Source organism: Notolepis coatsorum (genome assembly GCF_963971535.1).
Source record: "Notolepis coatsorum genome assembly, chromosome: 17".
Lineage (NCBI taxonomy): Eukaryota > Metazoa > Chordata > Actinopteri > Aulopiformes > Paralepididae > Notolepis > Notolepis coatsorum.
This window is the reverse complement of record NC_140181.1, coordinates 1,935,478-1,954,309: the sequence shown is the minus strand read 5'-3', so window position 1 is coordinate 1,954,309 and position 18,832 is coordinate 1,935,478. Positions and strand designations below refer to the sequence as shown.

The 18,832-nt window shown below is 52.6% G+C and overlaps 1 protein-coding gene across 1 annotated transcript in view; it reads right to left on the bottom strand.

The window, feature by feature from the left end:
* LOC311243432 (phosphoglucomutase-1-like) overlaps positions 1 to 18,832 on the bottom strand; it is a gene marked incomplete at both ends in the record, with an annotated part of 107,919 nt that overhangs the window by 68,648 nt on the left and 20,439 nt on the right. Inside the window, 2 exons of the mRNA XM_084332663.1 lie at positions 10,928 to 11,074; positions 13,447 to 13,609. Coding sequence (XP_084188789.1) covers positions 10,928 to 11,074; positions 13,447 to 13,609 — 310 coding nt within the window. The remainder of the gene's footprint in view (positions 1 to 10,927; positions 11,075 to 13,446; positions 13,610 to 18,832) is intronic.

Here is an 18,832-nt window from a genome sequence, read left to right as displayed (position 1 = left end):
CTGGGGAGAACCAGACGGAGAGAAGAGGAACAGCGTTTAGGCCACATTATAACCAGAGTCCACCATCTCCACTGGGGCGAGAACCAGACGGAGAGAAGAGCAGCGTTTAGGCCACATTATAACCAGAGTCCACCATCTCCACTGGGGAGAACCAGACGGAGAGAAGAGCAGCGTTTAGGCCACATTATAACCAGAGTCCACCATCTCCACTGGGGAGAACCAGACGGAGAGAAGAGCAGCGTTTAGGCCACATTATAACCAGAGTCCACCATCTCCACTGGGGAGAACCAGACGGAGAGAAGAGGACAGCGTTTAGGCCACATTATAACCAGAGTCCACCATCTCCACTGGGGGAGAACCAGACGGAGAGAAGAGCAGCGTTTAGGCCACATTATAACCAGAGTCCACCATCTCCACTGGGGAGAACCAGACGGAGAGAAGAGCAGCGTTTAGGCCACATTATAACCAGAGTCCACCATCTCCACTGGGGGAGAACCAGACGGAGAGAAGAGCAGCGTTTAGGCCACATTATAACCAGAGTCCACCATCTCCACTGGGGGAGAACCAGACGGAGAGAAGAGCAGCGTTTAGGCCACATTATAACCAGAGTCCACCATCTCCACTGGGGGAGAACCAGACGGAGAGAAGAGCAGCGTTTAGGCCACATTATAACCAGAGTCCACCATCTCCACTGGGGGAGAACCAGACGGAGAGAAGAGCAGCGTTTAGGCCACATTATAACCAGAGTCCACCATCTCCACTGGGGGAGAACCAGACGGAGAGAAGAGCAGCGTTTAGGCCACATTATAACCAGAGTCCACCATCTCCACTGGGGGAGAACCAGACGGAGAGAAGAGCAGCGTTTAGGCCACATTATAACCAGAGTCCACCATCTCCACTGGGGGAGAACCAGACGGAGAGAAGAGCAGCGTTTAGGCCACATTATAACCAGAGTCCACCATCTCCACTGGGGGAGAACCAGACGGAGAGAAGGGCAGCGTTTAGGCCACATTATAACCAGAGTCCACCATCTCCACTGGGGGAGAACCAGACGGAGAGAAGAGCAGCGTTTAGGCCACATTATAACCAGAGTCCACCATCTCCACTGGGGAGAACCAGACGGAGAGAAGAGCAGCGTTTAGGCCACATTATAACCAGAGTCCACCATCTCCACTGGGGGAGAACCAGACGGAGAGAAGAGCAGCGTTTAGGCCACATTATAACCAGAGTCCACCATCTCCACTGGGGAGAACCAGACGGAGAGAAGAGCAGCGTTTAGGCCACATTATAACCAGAGTCCACCATCTCCACTGGGGAGAACCAGACGGAGAGAAGAGCAGCGTTTAGGCCACATTATAACCAGAGTCCACCATCTCCACTGGGGAGAACCAGACGGAGAGAAGAGGAGCAGCGTTTAGGCCACATTATAACCAGAGTCCACCATCTCCACTGGGGGAGAACCAGACGGAGAGAAGAGGACAGCGTTTAGGCCACATTATAACCAGAGTCCACCATCTCCACTGGGGAGAACCAGACGGAGAGAAGAGCAGCGTTTAGGCCACATTATAACCAGAGTCCACCATCTCCACTGGGGAGAACCAGACGGAGAGAAGAGCAGCGTTTAGGCCACATTATAACCAGAGTCCACCATCTCCACTGGGGAGAACCAGACGGAGAGAAGAGCAGCGTTTAGGCCACATTATAACCAGAGTCCACCATCTCCACTGGGGAGAACCAGACGGAGAGAAGAGGAGCAGCGTTTAGGCCACATTATAACCAGAGTCCACCATCTCCACTGGGGGAGAACCAGACGGAGAGAAGAGCAGCGTTTAGGCCACATTATAACCAGAGTCCACCATCTCCACTGGGGAGAACCAGACGGAGAGAAGAGCAGCGTTTAGGCCACATTATAACCAGAGTCCACCATCTCCACTGGGGGAGAACCAGACGGAGAGAAGAGCAGCGTTTAGGCCACATTATAACCAGAGTCCACCATCTCCACTGGGGGAGAACCAGACGGAGAGAAGAGCAGCGTTTAGGCCACATTATAACCAGAGTCCACCATCTCCACTGGGGGAGAACCAGACGGAGAGAAGAGCAGCGTTTAGGCCACATTATAACCAGAGTCCACCGTCTCCACTGGGGGAGAACCAGACGGAGAGAAGAGGAGCAGCGTTTAGGCCACATTATAACCAGAGTCCACTATCTCCACTAGGGGAGAACCAGACGGAGACAAGAGGAACAGCGTTTAGGCCACATTATAACCAGAGTCCACCATCTCCACTGGGGAGAACCAGACGGAGAGAAGAGCAGCGTTTAGGCCACATTATAACCAGAGTCCACCATCTCCACTGGGGGAGAACCAGACGGAGAGAAGAGCAGCGTTTAGGCCACATTATAACCAGAGTCCACCATCTCCACTGGGGGAGAACCAGACGGAGAGAAGAGCAGCGTTTAGGCCACATTATAACCAGAGTCCACCATCTCCACTGGGGGAGAACCAGACGGAGAGAAGAGCAGCGTTTAGGCCACATTATAACCAGAGTCCACCGTCTCCACTGGGGGAGAACCAGACGGAGAGAGGAGCAGCGTTTAGGCCACATTATAACCAGAGTCCACCATCTCCACTGGGGAGAACCAGACGGAGAGAAGAGCAGCGTTTAGGCCACATTATAACCAGAGTCCACCATCTCCACTGGGGGAGAACCAGACGGAGAGAAGAGCAGCGTTTAGGCCACATTATAACCAGAGTCCACCATCTCCACTGGGGGAGAACCAGACGGGGAGAAGAGCAGCGTTTAGGCCACATTATAACCAGAGTCCACCATCTCCACTGGGGGAGAACCAGACGGAGAGAAGAGGAGCAGCGTTTAGGCCACATTATAACCAGAATCCACCATCTCCACTGGGGGAGAACCAGACGGAGAGAAGAGCAGCGTTTAGGCCACATTATAACCAGAGTCCACCATCTCCACTGGGGAGAACCAGACGGAGAGAAGAGCAGCGTTTAGGCCACATTATAACCAGAGTCCACCATATCCACTGGGGAGAACCAGACGGAGAGAAGAGCAGCGTTTAGGCCACATTATAACCAGAGTCCACCATCTCCACTGGGGACAACCAGACGGAGAGAAGAGGAGCGTTTAGGCCACATTATAACCAGAGTCCACCATCTCCACTGGGGAGAACCAGACGGGGAGAAGAGCAGCGTTTAGGCCACATTATAACCAGAGTCCACCATCTCCACTGGGGAGAACCAGACGGAGAGAAGAGCAGCGTTTAGGCCACATTATAACCAGAGTCCACCATCTCCACTGGGGAGAACCAGACGGAGAGAAGAGGAGCGTTTAGGCCACATTATAACCAGAGTCCACCATCTCCACTCGGGAGAACCAGACGGAGAGAAGAGCAGCGTTTAGGCCACATTATAACCAGAGTCCACCATCTCCACTGGGGAGAACCAGACGGAGAGAAGAGCAGCGTTTAGGCCACATTATAACCAGAGTCCACCATATCCACTGGGGAGAACCAGACGGAGAGAAGTGCAGCGTTTAGGCCACATTATAACCAGAGTCCACCATCTCCACTGGGGGAGAACCAGACGGAGAGAAGAGCAGCCTTTAGGCCACATTATAACCAGAGTCCACCATCTCCACTGGGGGAGAACCAGACGGAGAGAAGAGCAGCGTTTAGGCCACATTATAACCAGAGTCCACCATCTCCACTCGGGAGAACCAGACGGAGAGAAGAGCAGCGTTTAGGCCACATTATAACCAGAGTCCACCATCTCCACTGGGGAGAACCAGACGGAGAGAAGAGCAGCGTTTAGGCCACATTATAACCAGAGTCCACCATCTCCACTGGGGGAGAACCAGACTGAGAGAAGAGGAGCAGCGTTTAGGCCACATTATAACCAGAGTCCACCATATCCACTGGGGGAGAACCAGACGGAGAGAAGAGGAGCAGCGTTTAGGCCACATTATAACCAGAGTCCACCGTCTCCACTGGGGGAGAACCAGACGGAGAGAAGAGCAGCGTTTAGGCCACATTATAACCAGAGTCCACCATCTCCACTGGGGAGAACCAGACGGAGAGAAGAGCAGCGTTTAGGCCACATTATAACCAGAGTCCACCATCTCCACTGGGGAGAACCAGACGGAGAGAAGAGCAGCGTTTAGGCCACATTATAACCAGAGTCCACCATCTCCACTGGGGACAACCAGACGGAGAGAAGAGCAGCGTTTAGGCCACATTATAACCAGAGTCCACCATCTCCACTGGGGGAGAACCAGACGGAGAGAAGAGCAGCGTTTAGGCCACATTATAACCAGAGTCCACCATCTCCACTGGGGAGAACCAGACGGAGAGAAGAGCAGCGTTTAGGCCACATTATAACCAGAGTCCACCATCTCCACTGGGGGAGAACCAGACGGAGAGAAGAGCAGCGTTTAGGCCACATTATAACCAGAGTCCACCATCTCCACTGGGGGAGAACCAGACGGAGAGAAGAGCAGCGTTTAGGCCACATTATAACCAGAGTCCACCATCTCCACTGGGGGAGAACCAGACGGAGAGAAGAGCAGCGTTTAGGCCACATTATAACCAGAGTCCACCATCTCCACTGGGGGAGAACCAGACGGGGAGAAGAGCAGCGTTTAGGCCACATTATAACCAGAGTCCACCATCTCCACTGGGGGAGAACCAGACGGAGAGAAGAGCAGCGTTTAGGCCACATTATAACCAGAGTCCACCATCTCCACTGGGGAGAACCAGACGGAGAGAAGAGGAGCAGCGTTTAGGCCACATTATAACCAGAGTCCACCATCTCCACTGGGGAGAACCAGACGGAGAGAAGAGCAGCGTTTAGGCCACATTATAACCAGAGTCCACCATCTCCACTGGGGGAGAACCAGACGGAGAGAAGAGCAGCGTTTAGGCCACATTATAACCAGAGTCCACCATCTCCACTGGGGAGAACCAGACGGAGAGAAGAGCAGCGTTTAGGCCACATTATAACCAGAGTCCACCATCTCCACTGGGGAGAACCAGACGGAGAGAAGAGCAGCGTTTAGGCCACATTATAACCAGAGTCCACCATCTCCACTGGGGAGAACCAGACGGAGAGAAGAGGAGCAGCGTTTAGGCCACATTATAACCAGAGTCCACCATCTCCACTGGGGGAGAACCAGACGGAGAGAAGAGGAGCAGCGTTTAGGCCACATTATAACCAGAGTCCACCATCTCCACTGGGGAGAACCAGACGGAGAGAAGAGCAGCGTTTAGGCCACATTATAACCAGAGTCCACCATCTCCACTGGGGGAGAACCAGACGGAGAGAAGAGCAGCGTTTAGGCCACATTATAACCAGAGTCCACCATCTCCACTGGGGGACAACCAGACGGAGAGAAGAGCAGCGTTTAGGCCACATTATAACCAGAGTCCACCATCTCCACTGGGGGACAACCAGACGGAGAGAAGAGGAGCAGCGTTTAGGCCACATTATAACCAGAGTCCACTATCTCCACTAGGGAGAACCAGACGGAGACAAGAGGAACAGCGTTTAGGCCACATTATAACCAGAGTCCACCATCTCCACTGGGGAGAACCAGACGGAGAGAAGAGCAGCGTTTAGGCCACATTATAACCAGAGTCCACCATCTCCACTGGGGGAGAACCAGACGGAGAGAAGAGCAGCGTTTAGGCCACATTATAACCAGAGTCCACCATCTCCACTGGGGGAGAACCAGACGGAGAGAAGAGCAGCGTTTAGGCCACATTATAACCAGAGTCCACCATCTCCACTGGGGGAGAACCAGACGGAGAGAAGAGCAGCGTTTAGGCCACATTATAACCAGAGTCCACCGTCTCCACTGGGGGAGAACCAGACGGAGAGAGGAGCAGCGTTTAGGCCACATTATAACCAGAGTCCACCATCTCCACTGGGGAGAACCAGACGGAGAGAAGAGCAGCGTTTAGGCCACATTATAACCAGAGTCCACCATCTCCACTGGGGGAGAACCAGACGGAGAGAAGAGCAGCGTTTAGGCCACATTATAACCAGAGTCCACCATCTCCACTGGGGGAGAACCAGACGGGGAGAAGAGCAGCGTTTAGGCCACATTATAACCAGAGTCCACCATCTCCACTGGGGGAGAACCAGACGGAGAGAAGAGGAGCAGCGTTTAGGCCACATTATAACCAGAATCCACCATCTCCACTGGGGGAGAACCAGACGGAGAGAAGAGCAGCGTTTAGGCCACATTATAACCAGAGTCCACCATCTCCACTGGGGAGAACCAGACGGAGAGAAGAGCAGCGTTTAGGCCACATTATAACCAGAGTCCACCATCTCCACTGGGGGAGAACCAGACGGGGAGAAGAGCAGCGTTTAGGCCACATTATAACCAGAGTCCACCATCTCCACTGGGGAGAACCAGACGGAGAGAAGAGCAGCGTTTAGGCCACATTATAACCAGAGTCCACCATCTCCACTGGGGAGAACCAGACGGAGAGAAGAGGAGCGTTTAGGCCACATTATAACCAGAGTCCACCATCTCCACTCGGGAGAACCAGACGGAGAGAAGAGCAGCGTTTAGGCCACATTATAACCAGAGTCCACCATCTCCACTGGGGAGAACCAGACGGAGAGAAGAGCAGCGTTTAGGCCACATTATAACCAGAGTCCACCATATCCACTGGGGAGAACCAGACGGAGAGAAGAGCAGCGTTTAGGCCACATTATAACCAGAGTCCACCATCTCCACTGGGGGAGAACCAGACGGAGAGAAGAGCAGCCTTTAGGCCACATTATAACCAGAGTCCACCATCTCCACTGGGGGAGAACCAGACGGAGAGAAGAGCAGCGTTTAGGCCACATTATAACCAGAGTCCACCATCTCCACTCGGGAGAACCAGACGGAGAGAAGAGCAGCGTTTAGGCCACATTATAACCAGAGTCCACCATCTCCACTGGGGAGAACCAGACGGAGAGAAGAGCAGCGTTTAGGCCACATTATAACCAGAGTCCACCATCTCCACTGGGGGAGAACCAGACTGAGAGAAGAGGAGCAGCGTTTAGGCCACATTATAACCAGAGTCCACCATCTCCACTGGGGGAGAACCAGACGGAGAGAAGAGGAGCAGCGTTTAGGCCACATTATAACCAGAGTCCACCGTCTCCACTGGGGGAGAACCAGACGGAGAGAAGAGCAGCGTTTAGGCCACATTATAACCAGAGTCCACCATCTCCACTGGGGAGAACCAGACGGAGAGAAGAGCAGCGTTTAGGCCACATTATAACCAGAGTCCACCATCTCCACTGGGGAGAACCAGACGGAGAGAAGAGCAGCGTTTAGGCCACATTATAACCAGAGTCCACCATCTCCACTGGGGACAACCAGACGGAGAGAAGAGCAGCGTTTAGGCCACATTATAACCAGAGTCCACCATCTCCACTGGGGGAGAACCAGACGGAGAGAAGAGCAGCGTTTAGGCCACATTATAACCAGAGTCCACCATCTCCACTGGGGAGAACCAGACGGAGAGAAGAGCAGCGTTTAGGCCACATTATAACCAGAGTCCACCATCTCCACTGGGGGAGAACCAGACGGAGAGAAGAGCAGCGTTTAGGCCACATTATAACCAGAGTCCACCATCTCCACTGGGGGAGAACCAGACGGAGAGAAGAGCAGCGTTTAGGCCACATTATAACCAGAGTCCACCATCTCCACTGGGGGAGAACCAGACGGAGAGAAGAGCAGCGTTTAGGCCACATTATAACCAGAGTCCACCATCTCCACTGGGGGAGAACCAGACGGGGAGAAGAGCAGCGTTTAGGCCACATTATAACCAGAGTCCACCATCTCCACTAGGGGAGAACCAGACGGAGAGAAGAGCAGCGTTTAGGCCACATTATAACCAGAGTCCACCATCTCCACTGGGGAGAACCAGACGGAGAGAAGAGGAGCAGCGTTTAGGCCACATTATAACCAGAGTCCACCATCTCCACTGGGGAGAACCAGACGGAGAGAAGAGCAGCGTTTAGGCCACATTATAACCAGAGTCCACCATCTCCACTGGGGGAGAACCAGACGGAGAGAAGAGCAGCGTTTAGGCCACATTATAACCAGAGTCCACCATCTCCACTGGGGAGAACCAGACGGAGAGAAGAGCAGCGTTTAGGCCACATTATAACCAGAGTCCACCATCTCCACTGGGGAGAACCAGACGGAGAGAAGAGCAGCGTTTAGGCCACATTATAACCAGAGTCCACCATCTCCACTGGGGAGAACCAGACGGAGAGAAGAGGAGCAGCGTTTAGGCCACATTATAACCAGAGTCCACCATCTCCACTGGGGGAGAACCAGACGGAGAGAAGAGGAGCAGCGTTTAGGCCACATTATAACCAGAGTCCACCATCTCCACTGGGGAGAACCAGACGGAGAGAAGAGCAGCGTTTAGGCCACATTATAACCAGAGTCCACCATCTCCACTGGGGGAGAACCAGACGGAGAGAAGAGCAGCGTTTAGGCCACATTATAACCAGAGTCCACCATCTCCACTGGGGGACAACCAGACGGAGAGAAGAGCAGCGTTTAGGCCACATTATAACCAGAGTCCACCATCTCCACTGGGGGACAACCAGACGGAGAGAAGAGGAGCAGCGTTTAGGCCACATTATAACCAGAGTCCACCATCTCCACTGGGGTGAACCAGACGGAGAGAAGAGGAGCAGCGTTTAGGCCACATTATAACCAGAGTCCACCATCTCCACTGGGGAGAACCAGACGGAGAGAAGAGCAGCGTTTAGGCCACATTATAACCAGAGTCCACCATCTCCACTGGGGGAGAACCAGACGGAGAGAAGAGCAGCGTTTAGGCCACATTATAACCAGGGATGCCCCATATTGGCTTTTTTACCGATATCCGATATATACCGATATTGTCCAACTCTTAATTTCCGATACCGATATCAACCGATACCGATATATGCAGGGTCCCCCCCCCCAAAAAACGGAATCATTTCAGGTAATTAACATTACATATCTCTTGTTGTGGAATTAACACAACATTATGCATACTTTTGACATTAAATAAAATCAGAATTTGTTCTTACTTGCTTGCCTGGTTAAATAAAGGTTAACTAAATGTAAAAAACGATACCGATAATTTCCTATATTACATTTTAATGCCAATATCGGCCGATAATATCGGTAGGCCGATAATATCGGATATCCCTAATTATAACCGATGTTGACTCTAGACTCATTCTAACCTGTCTATGCTTGAGGCCTGAGAATGTCAAAAGGATGTCCAGGCTACTGTGACCGATCGTATATTACTCCTTCTGCGTTGTGTTAAATGTCGATGCCCCGACCCGAGGGAGTTTCGAACCCTGGCTTCCCGGGGATTTATTTAATAAATAAACCTAACCCTAGCTAACCTTACTGTCGTGCACTTGTCCTAATAAACTAACCTACACTGTAGCACTCAACACTTTGATGAACATTGTGTCTCAGCTGATAGAGTTGTGCCCTTCCGGATGACTTGTCGTACAGAACTTGTAAGTCGCTTTGGATAAAAGCGTTCAGCTAAATGACTAAATGTAAAATGTAAATGTGTCTACCGCTTACTGCCACAGTCACTTCACAACACACACGTCCATCGTGACTGTGGGTATTACTCACGGACCTCCGTTACTACAGCAGCAGGCAACACATACTGGCTAATTACTTAATGAATGAATGAATTAAACTGGCCGCACGTCAGGTTTGTCTCAGTCAGTATGTTTGAATTATTAATCTCTTAAAGGTAAAATATGTAATGCCATCAAACAGCGACCTTTAAGCTTAGTACTGCAGGTTGTTTCAAACTTTTTGTTTTGGTCTGTTAAGTTAAGTGGGGGTAGGGGGGTGGGGGGGGGTTGCTATTACTGGCCACACATCCTGCTCTGCCAAGAGAGGTCTGGAGAAATTCAAAGTTACTATATAGATAGTTTTTATTTTTTTTAAATTGATCTTTTTCCCCCTCCATTTTCCTCTGATTTTCTCCATCCCAATGTTAGTCGTTATGCCAATTCCCAATCCCCTTCCTGGTCGCTGCACACTTACCCCCCACAGTCGGTCTGGGAGAGTGGAGGCTACCACGTGCTTCCTCCGACACACGTCCAGCCAATCAACCGCTTCTTTTCACCTGGCAGCGCGGATTCTCATTGAGAGGGCGTAGCGTGTGGAAGGATCACACTATCCCACTCAGGTCCCATCCGCGCTTAGCAGGAGCCCCGACCGAACTGTAGGAGTCGCTGTTTACAACGACCCGGACCCACCCTGCCAGCTTCTCCCACCCTCTAATACAGCCAATTGTATCAGTGCAGACGGCCAGCCAAGCTGGTGACAACCCCGGAGCTGTGAGCTGGATTCGAACAGGCGAAAATAGCCGCTCCGGGGTTTGGTGACGAACGCAATCTCCGTTACGCCACCTGACCGCCCTATACTATATAGATAGTTATATAGATAATATAATAAATATAGCTATATAGTAACTTATCATACTGTGCATTTCTCCAGACGTCTCCTGGCAGAGCCTGAGGCGTGTCCAGTGATAGCCACCCCGAGCCACACATCAGACCACAAATAAAAATGTAAACAAAGTGCAATACTAAGTAAGCGGGGCTCTTTTCTCTAGAGGTCATTGCATCGACAGTATTACAGATGTTAATTTTAGGGGGGGGGGCGGGGAAAGTATATATCCATTGGCTGACAAAGCATTTCCATAGATATCGAGCCAGCTTGAGCCCAATCCCTGTTCTGGCTCGGACCCTTCGACCTAACCGGTGTCGTGTAATTCATCTGTTACGAGTCGACTCGTCGTCTTCTGCAAGTCAAGTCAAGTCATGAGGGATGATTGTGCTTGTTGTGCCGCCGTTCACCAGTGAAGGGTTTGAACTTGTTCTCCAAGTCAAACGTCTGTTTGCCCAAGGTGGCCAGGTCCAGGCGCAGGCCGGGGCAGATGGAGAACTCCTGGAGGGTTCTGCTGATCTGGAAGATCTTGTTCGTGACGGCCTCCGGGGCCGGTCCTGAAGATAAACCACAGCGTTACATTAGTACACGGTTTACTGGGAGAAAACATGGCCTGGATGCGTGTATGCCTTCGACGACGGAACTGCATTTCCGCGTTCGAGTTTTGCGCTCTGATTGGCCAGGTCATGTGACATGTGCGCCAATCGTGGGACAGCCAGTTCTGCGCCTATTTCCGGGTCTAACAGCCTGCAAACTACCTGGCGTTCTATCGCCATGCTCTAAGACAAACTCTAACCTTAACCTACTTCGAAAGAGCGCCTAAGCTTAACCATTGTAGAAACTTGCGGTCCCACGACGGGCGTACGCGTCACATGACCAGAAATGACCTGGCCAATCAGAGACGCGGAAATGCAGTTATGTTGTAGAAGGCATTCAGGCGTCCTGGATGGGGCATCACAGTTGAAGTTAAACCACAGCGTTACATTACACGGTTTACTGGGAGAAAACATGGCCTGGACATGGGGCATCGAAGTATAGACCTGTTTTCTGTATACAAAAACATACCTTGTTCGAGCCAATCAGCAATAACAAGTGTGTGTGTGTGTGTCCATAACTCTCACATGCCTTGTCCTACTTGGCTGAAACTTGGTAATAACAGGGATAAGGCTCCACACAGGCCTCTATAAGCTGTGAAATATGTCTTGTCTGTCTTCTCTCATAACACCAGGATTTTGCTCTTGGCTGCCTCCCTCCTCCTCCCCCTGCCTCCCTCCTCCTCCCCCCTGGTTACAGCTGCCTCCCTCCTCCTCCCCCCTGGTTACAGCTGCCTCCCTCCTCCTCCCCCCTGGTTACAGCTGCCTCCCTCCTCCTCCCCCCTGGTTACAGTACCTCCCTCCTCCTCCCCCCTGGTTACAGCTGCCTCCCTCCTCCTCCCCCCTGGTTACAGTACCTCCCTCCTCCTCCCCCCTGGTTACAGCTGCCTCCCTCCTCCTCCCCCCTGGTTACAGTACCTCCCTCCTCCTCCCCCCTGCCTCCCTCCTCCTCCCCCCTGCCTCCCTCCTCCTCCCCCCTGGTTACAGCTGCCTCCCTCCTCCTCCCCCCTGGTTACAGCTGCCTCCCTCCTCCTCCCCCCTGCCTCCCTCCTCCTCCCCCCTGCCTCCCTCCTCCTCCCCCCTGGTTACAGCTGCCTCCCTCCTCCTCCCCCCTGGTTACGGTACCTCCCTCCTCCTCCCCCCTGGTTACAGCTGCCTCCCTCCTCCTCCCCCCTGGTTACAGTACCTCCCTCCTCCTCCCCCCTGGTTACAGCTGCCTCCCTCCTCCTCCCCCCTGGTTACAGCTGCCTCCCTCCTCCTCCCCCCTGGTTACAGTACCTCCCTCCTCCTCCCCCCTGGTTACAGCTGCCTCCCTCCTCCTCCCCCCTGGTTACAGCTGCCTCCCTCCTCCTCCCCCCTGGTTACAGCTGCCTCCCTCCCCCCCCCCCCCGGTTACGGTACCTCCCTCCTCCTCCCCCCTGGTTACGGTACCTCCCTCCCCCCCCCCCCCCCTGGTTACGGTACCTCCCCCCCCCCCCCCCCCCCTGGTTACGGTACCTCCCCCCCCCCCCCCCCCCCTGGTTACGGTACCTCCCTCCCCCCCCCCCCCCCTGGTTACGGTACCTCCCCCCCCCCCCCCCTGGTTACGGTACCTCCCCCCCCCCCCCCCCCCCCTGGTTACGGTACCTCCGTTGGCCGTGTTGAACTTGATGCCCAGGTCTCCCTCCCTCCCTCCTCCTCCCCCCTGGTTACCCCTCCCTCCCTCCTCCTCCCCCCTGGTTACCCCTCCCTCCCTCCCCCCCCCCTGGTTACGGTACCTCCGTTGGCCGTGTTGAACTTGATGCCCAGGTCTCCCTCCCCCCTCCCCCCTGGTTACCCCTCCCTCCCTCCTCCTCCCCCCTGGTTACCCCTCCCTCCCTCCTCCTCCCCCCTGGTTACTCCTCCCTCCCTCCTCCTCCCCCCTGGTTACCCCTCCCTCCCTCCTCCTCCCCCCTGGTTACCCCTCCCTCCCTCCTCCTCCCCCCTGGTTACTCCTCCCTCCCTCCTCCTCCCCCCTGGTTACCCCTCCCTCCCTCCTCCTCCCCCCTGGTTACCCCTCCCTCCCTCCTCCTCCCCCCTGGTTACCCCTCCCTCCCCCCCCCCCCCCCCTGGTTACGGTACCTCCGTTGGCCGTGTTGAACTTGATGCCCAGGTCTCCCTCCCCCCCGCCTCCCCCCTCCTCCCTCCTCCTCCCCCCTGGTCACGGTACCTCCCTCCTCCTCCCCCCTGGTTACGGTACCTCCGTTGGCCGTGTTGAACTTGATGCCCAGGTCTCCCTCCCCCCCGCCTCCCCCCTCCTCCCCCCTCCTCCCCCCTGGTCACGGTACCTCCCTCCTCCTCCCCCCTGGTTACGGTACCTCCGTTGGCCGTGTTGAACTTGATGCCCAGGTCTCCCTCCCCCCCGCCCGGGTGGTGGCTGGCCGTGAGCACCACGCCGCCGATGGCTCTGTACTTCCTGATGACGCAGGACAGGGCCGGCGTGGACATGACCCCGTGGAGGCCGATGATCAGGCGGCCCACCTGTAGCAGTAATAATAATAATGATGATCAGGCGGCCCACCTGTAGCAGTAATAATAATAATGATGATCAGGCGGCCCACCTGTAGCAGTAATAATAATAATGATGATCAGGCGGCCCACCTGTAGCAGTAATAATAATAATGATAATAATGATAATAATAATAATAATGATAATAATAATGATCAGGCGGCCCACCTGTAGCAGTAATAATAATAATGATAATAATGATAATAATAATAATAATGATAATAATAATGATCAGGCGGCCCACCTGTAGCAGTAATAATAATAATGATGATAATAATGATAATAATAATGATCAGGCGGCCCACCTGTAGCAGTAATAATAATAATAATAATGATAATAATAATGATCAGGCGGCCCACCTGTAGCAGTAATAATAATAATGATGATAATAATGATAATAATAATAATAATGATCAGGCGGCCCACCTGTAGCAGTAATAATAATAATGATGATAATAATGATAATAATAATAATAATGATCAGGCGGCCCACCTGTAGCAGTAATAATAATAATGATGATAATAATGATAATAATAATAATAATGATCAGGCGGCCCACCTGTAGCAGTAATAATAATAATAATGATAATAATGATAATAATAATAATGATCAGGCGGCCCACCTGTAGCAGTAATAATAATAATAATGATAATAATGATAATAATAATAATAATGATCAGGCGGCCCACCTGTAGCAGTAATAATAATAATAATAATAATAATAATGATAATAAACCTTATTTGTACAGAAACTGCAGCTCAAAGTGCTTCACAAGAGGAAAAAAGACAGGCATAAAAAAAGTTTTTAAAACATTATAAAGACGTATAAAATCACAGTTTAGGATCTAACATCCCAACAGGCCGCCTTGTTTATGGTTTGATTCGGTTTTAAAAATAGACAATAATAAAAAGAGTAAGATAGAATAGACAGAGTAAAATAGTGCACATAAAGTGCAGACATATAAAAGCACAGTTTTTTTTTACAGTGCAATAAAATTGTTCTGGATTACCGTTTTAACAGTTTAAAGTCGTCTTTACCTTCTCTGTTTGGTACCCACAGTTTAAAACCTGACAGTGGTCCCTCCTGTTTGATACCCACTTTGACCCTTCGAACCTCCCACCCGGGGAAAACCTCCCTCTCAGGGCAAACCTCCCACCCAGGGCAAACCTCCCACCCGGGGCAAACCTCCCACCCAGGACAAACCTCCCTCTCAGGGCAAACCTCCCTCTCAGGGCAAACCTCCCTCTCAGGGCAAACCTCCCACCCAGGGCAAACCTCCCTCCCTCTCAGGGCAAACCTCCCTCTCAGGGCAAACCTCCCTCTCAGGGCAAACCTCCCTCTCAGGGCAAACCTCCCTCTCAGGGCAAACCTCCCTCTCAGGACAAACCTCCCACCCAGGGCAAACCTCCCACCCAGGGCAAACCTCCCTCTCAGGGCAAACCTCCCTCTCAGGGCAAACCTCCCACCCAGGACAAACCTCCCACCCAGGACAAACCTCCCACCCAGGGCAAACCTCCCACCCAGGGCAAACCTCCCTCTCAGGGCAAACCTCCCTCTCAGGGCAAACCTCCCTCTCAGGGCAAACCTCCCACCCAGGGCAAACCTCCCACCCAGGGCAAACCTCCCTCTCAGGGCAAACCTCCCTCTCAGGGCAAACCTCCCACCCAGGACAAACCTCCCACTCAGGACAAACCTCCCACCCAGGACAAACCTCCCTCTCAGGGCAACCCTCCCACCCAGGGCAAACCTCCCACCGAGGGCAACCCTCCCTCTCAGGGCAAACCTCCCACCGAGGGCAACCCTCCCTCTCAGGGCAAACCTCCCACCCAGGACAAACCTCCCACCGAGGGCAACCCTCCCTCTCAGGGCAAACCTCCCTCTCAGGGCAAACCTCCCACCGAGGGCAAACCTCCCACCGAGGGCAACCCTCCCTCTCAGGGCAAACCTCCCACCCAGGACAAACCTCCCACCGAGGGCAACCCTCCCTCTCAGGGCAAACCTCCCACCCAGGGCAAACCTCCCTCTCAGGGCAAACCTCCCACCCAGGACAAACCTCCCACCCAGGGCAAACCTCCCTCTCAGGGCAAACCTCCCACCCAGGACAAACCTCCCTCTCAGGGCAAACCTCCCTCTCAGGGCAAACCTCCCTCTCAGGGCAAACCTCCCACCCAGGGCAAACCTCCCACCCAGGACAAACCTCCCACCCAGGACAAACCTCCCTCTCAGGGCAAACCTCCCTCTCAGGGCAAACCTCCCTCTCAGGGCAAACCTCCCACTCAGGGCAAACCTCCCTCTCAGGGCAAACCTCCCTCTCAGGGCAAACCTCCCACCCAGGGCAAACCTCCCACCCAGGGCAAACCTCCCACCCAGGGCAAACCTCCCACTCAGGGCAAACCTCCCTCTCAGGGCAAACCTCCCTCTCAGGGCAAACCTTACTCTCAGGGTGCAGTTCTAGGCCTGGGTCCTACACAGTTTTAAAGCCTGACAGTCTTTCTTGTTTGATACCCACACAGTTTAATACCTGACAGTTTTGAACCTGTAATAAAAAGCAATAGACAGATTCAGATTCAGATTCAGAGTTTTATTTGCCACATGGAAACAATACAAACAATACAAACAATACAAACAATACAAAAGCGAAAGGCCTCTCCTCTGTCCTGATTCTCCTAGATCTATCTGCAGCCTTCGACACAGTCAACCATCAGACCCTCGCAGGAATGGGAGTGGCTGGCTCTGCGCTGACATGGCTGTCATCATACCTCAATGACCGCTCCTACCAAGTGTCATGGAGAGGGACTCTTTCGGCCAACCGCCCCCTGTGGACGGGTGTCCCCCAGGGCTCGGTTCTAGGACCCCTGCTCTTCTCCCTCTACACTAAATCACTGGGTAACATTATCACGTCTCATGGCATCATTGTTACGCCGACGATACTCAACTCTTCCTCTCCTTCCCTCCCTCAGATATCCACGTCTCTGAGCGGATCTCGGCCTGCCTGTCCGACATCTCCGCCTGGATGACGACCAACCACCTCAAACTGAACCTAAGCAAAACAGAATTGCTCCACCTGCCGGCCAAATCCTCCCCCCTGACCGACCTTTCCATCACAGTCGAGAATGCAGCTGTGACCGCGTCCCCGACTGCCAAGAACCTTGGTGTTGTCCTCGACGACCAGTTGAACTTCTCTGCTCACATCGCAGCGACAACCAGAACCTGCAGATTCCTCCTGAGCAACGTCAGAAGGATCCGCCCCTTCCTGACAAAAGAAGCCACCCAACTCCTGGTCCAATCAACAGTCATCTCCCGCCTCGACTACTGCAACGCACTGCTCGCTGGCCTCCCGGCCACTGCCACCAAGCCTCTTCAACTCATTCAGAACGCAGCGGCCCGCCTGATCTCAAACCTACCGAAGTCGGCCCATGTCACCCCACTTCTTAGGGACCTGCACTGGCTCCCCATTGCTGCACGAATCCGCTTCAAGGCCCTCGACCTAGCATACCGTGCGGCAAAGGGAACCGCTCCCGCCTACCTCCGGTCAATGGTCTCTAACTACACACCCTCAAGACCCCTACGCTCTGCATCTTCTGGCCGCCTCAGACCTACTCCTATCTGAGCTCCGGGAGGGTCATCAAAGAGAAGCCGCCTATTCTCAGTCCTTGCCCCACAATGGTGGAATGAACTACCCACCCCAGTTTGGACAGCCGAAACCCGTCCAATCTTTCGCCGTCGACTAAAGACGCAATTCTTCAACCATTATCTGAAATTTTAAAAATATTACAAAAAAGAAATACCTAACGCTAACTAACCTTACTGTCATGCACTTGTCCTAATAAACTAACCTACACTGTAGCACTCAACACCTTGATGAACATTGTTACTCAGCTGATAGAGTTGTGCCCTTCCTTCCTGATGACCTGTCGTACAGAACTTGTAAGTCGCTTTGGATAAAAGCGTTTCAGCTAAATGACTAAATGTAAATGTAATAAATATGCAATATTGTAACTGAGGGGTACAATTCCCTGACTGTATTGTTAGATATGATATTTAATACCACTACCTCATGTACTTTAACTTCTGGCCACCCAGTACAAGATATAAGTATGATGAACACTTTCCCACCTGATGAAACGAACCAACACAAATGTACCAAATCGAATATTTAATACAGCAAAGGGTGTATACAACATTCACTTAATTACATTTATGATTTGAAATATTGAATATGCACTTTTATGGCAAATGAGTATTCGTAGGTAAATCAACATTGAATGTCCAATCTCTGGTTGCGCAGGGAGTAAGTATACAACCTGGAATATTTAGGAAACGATAGCGATGGTACTTAAATGATTATAGCTGGATACACTAAGGGGGGGGGGGGGTCCCGCTGGTTGTAAGACAGTAGGAGGGGGGGGTTAGAGAAGCCGCTGGCGGTATCCCATCTGGCCGACGGTGTCTTGGGAGAATCCAAAGTCTTGGACACGGTGCCCACAGAACCTCGGGCCGCAGACGAATACAGCTGGACCCTCTGTGGAACGGTATCTGCCGGTCCACAACGGAGAGACGTGGTGCGACCTCACGTGTAGAGCGCCGCCTCACCTGGAGTCCTCTCCGGGGGGTAATTCCAACACTCGACAGTGTTGGCCTTTATCCATGGAATAATCAAAGCACACAAAGCATAATCCAAGAGCCGTGGAAGGCTCGCCGTCGTCAGGGTAGAGTAATCCAATATACAGGTCCAGTCGCTCTTGGCCCGGAGCTCCTCGGATGCAATCACCACTAGGGGTCTGACCAGCCTGGTTAAGCGTCCAGATAACGTCAGGAACGATGGGGGTACTGATAGCTGTAGAACTCTAACCGAACGATGCACCATACATAAATAGACTATTATTAGCTTAATAGAATACGTCCAACTCGACGGTATGGTGCCAAACTATGACCATTCAACTATTAATCTACACGATATCTCAATGCCTATTCTGGGCCAAGTAGGCCTTACCGCACGTGCGTCGTGGGGAGGCTTTTGCGTCTGTCACTCTGTTGGAGGGTAAAGAACTGGACTAAAAGAAAGTTCTACTTTACGAGCGCCATATATATATGCGCTATGAACAAATAGTACCATTCGTATTTCGCCCGGCATATTACTGCGCGGAACCGGGGCTTGCCTCGACATGTTAGGCGGCACGATTGAACTTGG